Raw genomic sequence first — 3735 nt, forward strand, 5'->3', positions numbered from 1 at the left:
CTGATTAAAGTTTGATCGAATTATAGAAAAAAAATAGTAATATTTCGAATCGAAGTTTGTTCCAAGTTAAATTAATTAGGAACTCAACGAATCGAAGACAAAATCTAAGGTGCCTTTACGTGCATGTCCGAATTGATGTCCAATTCCGTGTGGCCGCATGCTTTCGATTGAGGTCCGAAACTCTGATGATATAATTTTTCGTTCTCGTGCTTTGAGAAGAGATCGAGTCCTTTTTCTCTTACTTTGCCGGCCGGCCGGTAAGAGATTTTCTTCGTTCTTCGTTCTCTTCTTCCATGTTGTTATATATATAAACGTGAACCAAACCTTTCATAGTTATAACTTAAATTTGATCAAACTGACCTTAAACAAGTTGCTCTTGTTTAGTTCCCAACTTTTTCTTCAAACTTTTAACTTTTTCATCACATCAAAATTTTTCTACACATACAAACTTTCAACTTTTCTGTCACATTGTTCCAATTTCAATCAAACTTTCAATCAAACTTTTGACATGGCGGCGCCAGAGTTGAATAGTTTGATGGACGACGTCGTCGAAGAGATCCTCCTGCGCCTCCCGCCGGACGATCCCTCGTGCGCCGTCCGCGCCTCCCTCGTCTGCAAACGCTGGCGCCGCCTCCTCACCGATGACCCGTGCTTCCAACGCCGCTACCGCGCGTTCCACCGCCGCCGAGCGCGCGCGCCGCCTCCGCTGCTGGGCTTCATCCACCACGTCTCCGACGACCAACACCCCGGCGCCCCCACCGTCTCACGGTTCGTCCTGACCAACGCGTTCCGCCCCGCCGAGCCAGAGCGCCGCAGGGGCTGGTGGTGGCCGATCGACTGCCGCCACGGCCGCGCCCTCTTCCACTCCGCCGGCGAAGGCCTCGCCGTCTGGGACCCCATGGCGGGCGACGTGCGGTGGCAGCAGGAGCCGCGCATCCCGGCCTCCGACTGCATGTACTCCACCGCCGCCGTGGCGTGCGCGGCGCCCGGCTGCGACCACGACCACGACCACGGCGACTGCGGCGGAGGCCCCTTCGTCCTCGTCTTCGTGGCCGTCGACGAGCGCCACGAGACCGCGTCGGCGTTCTCGTGCTCATCGGAGACCGGGGAGTGGAGCAGCGCGCCCTCCACCGTCCACCTCGACCGCGAGTACCTCTACAGAAGCCCAGCGTCCTCGCCGGCGGCGCCGTCCACTTCCTCACCGACTACGGCAGGACCGTCCTCCGCTACGACCTCGCCAAGCTGGAGCTGTCGGCGATCGAGCCGCCGGAGGTGCACTCCGACGTGCTCCTCACGACGACGGAGGGCGGCGACCTGGGGCTGGCCATCCTGGACGACCAGCGCTACCTCCGCCTCTGGGCGTGGGCCGCAGACCATGGCGTCACGCGGCGGTGGGTTCGCCGGAGGGTGGTCGACCTCTTCGCCGAGCTCCCGTTCCTCCAGCACGTACTCCCGCTGAATCTGACCGGCTTCGACGAGGGCACCGGCATGATCTTCTTCCAAGCGAGCGACGGCGACTACGCCATAGATGAGCTCATGTCGTCACCACGTGCCAAGAAGCTTTGGGGGAGGGACAACTTTTCTAATGTCTTCCCCTACAGAAGCTTCTACGTTCACAGTAATAGCCTTCGGAGGCGTTTGACGTAAACGGTAATAGTAATAGGTAATACTTCCGTTCCAAAATTAATACTTCCTTTGTTTCATAATGTAAAACTTTCTATCATTATCCACATTCATATAGATGCTAATGAATCTAAATATATGTATGTGCCTAGATTCATTAGCATATATATAAATATGGGTAATGTTAGAAAGTCTTACATTATGAAACGGAGGGAGTATATAAACAGTAATATGTAACATATCCTAGTAATATGAGATATGTTCCATCTAATGATGTGTTGTTATATTATGGGATGAAGGGAGTAGCAACGATAATGGAATCGTTTGAAGCTGTTTATACTTACATGGTTAATTATGTTTGGTTGTCAAGTTCAATACTCTACCATTTTAGCGTTTGGACACACTGGTGGAGAAACCTTTTGTAGTCCTGGTTCGTAACCCCCCTTTAGTCCCGGTTTCTAAACCGGGAGTACCAATCCGGGACTAAAGATCGCTATCTTTAGTCCCGGGTGAAATAACCGGGAGTAAAGATCGATCTTTAGTCCCGGTTGGTAACACCAACCCGGACTAAAGATCGAGCTGACCTTTTTTTTTTTTGCATGCCCCTGTTGCTGCATGGTTTATATATATATATATATATATATATATATATATATATATATATATATATATATATATATATATATATATATATATATATATATATATATATATATATATATATATATAAATATATATATAAACCATGCATATATATGTTTCAATACATATATATGCATACATATATATATATATATATGTATATATATATATATATATATTATATTATATTATATGTATATACATGCATAATATATATGTATTTATACATATATATGTTATGCAAATGCATATGTATATAGATATATATATGAACAAAATATATTTACATTATAGAAAATGTGTACACATGCATATAGAAACATATGTAGTCATGTATTAATTACAATCCATTATATGTCCTAGCTAGCTACGATTTCGACGTAGTAGTACTCGCTGCTAGCTCAGAAGCTAAGGACCGGTGAATTGTGTTTCCGTCGTAGTAGAATTCACCCTTGGGATCAAGGATTTCTTCGTTGATGAATCCCATGAGTTGTTCTTGAACCGCCGCGATAAATTCCTTGTGTGTGGTCAGGTTATCCCTCATGCGAATAAACTATATGAATGTATGAAATTGATTAGTAATTAAACAAGAAATCGCTACGTAATGAAATTTTGAATTTATTTGTACGTACATCAAGCTCTCTTGTGGTGATGATTTGGTCTGCAAGGCAGTGGCAATACTCGCACACGTAATAGCCGCACAAGTTAGTTCCCTGCTTTTGCTTTGCGCACTACAAATAAATGACAAACAATGAGAGATCTAATTAATATACACTTGTATGTATTTGAATCGGAGAAATATAAATGTAGAGCATGTGTACTCACAGGAAATTTGAACTTCCGCCTAAGTCTTTCTCTCCATTTGCCGCGGACCAAATGACGGAACCGATACCAAGCCCTACATGGAGTTTAAAGCTATGATTCGTAGTAGCAATTAACATAACAAGATTTTCTTAATTAACAAAGGAACTTATGACGGTACCTGTCTATAAGTTCGAAAACCTTGTCAAACGTAGACTCTTTTTTATCCATTGAGTCATATACGTTGACGGTGCAGGCCTCCAGGTCGATGAGTAAAAGCACCCAGTGGAATCTGCAATGTGCGTGGGATGCATTACATATGAAACACTTAGCAAGTTCGTACGGGAATGAAATTTGGTATGTAGGAAGACAGTAAAATTAAACTAACTCTGTGTTGTATGGCAACAGTATGAACGTCTTGTAATGCCGCGCCTTCAGGAGATGGACGAGATTGTCCTCTGTTTCTTGTGGATATTGGTCAAGCATTGCGACGTTTACTTTCCGAGGGTCGATGAATTCAGTATCGAAAACCCTCCGCCGTCGGGCCCTTTGAATCTCCATTCTACAACGATAAAAGGGAGTATATTATTTTCTATGGTCTACTTATATACAAGGACCTAATTAATTAAAGGAGACGTATAGTAAGAAATCTAACTGAACGATATACAT

General features: G+C 44.6%; 1 protein-coding gene across 1 annotated transcript; it reads left to right on the plus strand.

Moving 5' to 3' along the window:
- The first annotated feature begins 508 nt into the window (after window positions 1–508).
- Window positions 509–1647, plus strand: LOC107280957 (uncharacterized). Its single transcript, XM_066310830.1, has 2 exons — window positions 509–1149; window positions 1215–1647. Exons 1-2 carry the CDS (start codon window positions 509–511, stop codon window positions 1645–1647), a joined length of 1074 nt encoding a protein of 357 aa, XP_066166927.1.
- The last annotated feature ends 2088 nt before the right edge of the window (window positions 1648–3735 follow it).

The sequence above is a fragment of the Oryza sativa genome, chromosome 5, assembly GCF_034140825.1.
Source record: "Oryza sativa Japonica Group chromosome 5, ASM3414082v1".
Lineage (NCBI taxonomy): Eukaryota > Viridiplantae > Streptophyta > Magnoliopsida > Poales > Poaceae > Oryza > Oryza sativa.

Excerpts from the sequence above, each read along its gene's own strand:
- LOC107280957 (XM_066310830.1), top strand. The coding sequence starts at position 509 with ATGGCGGCGCCAGAGTTGAATAGTTTGATGGACGACGTCGTCGAAGAG. Across the intron at positions 1,150-1,214 it reads ACCGTCCACCTCGACCGCGA|GACCGTCCTCCGCTACGACC; the intron begins GTACCTCTACAG and ends CGACTACGGCAG.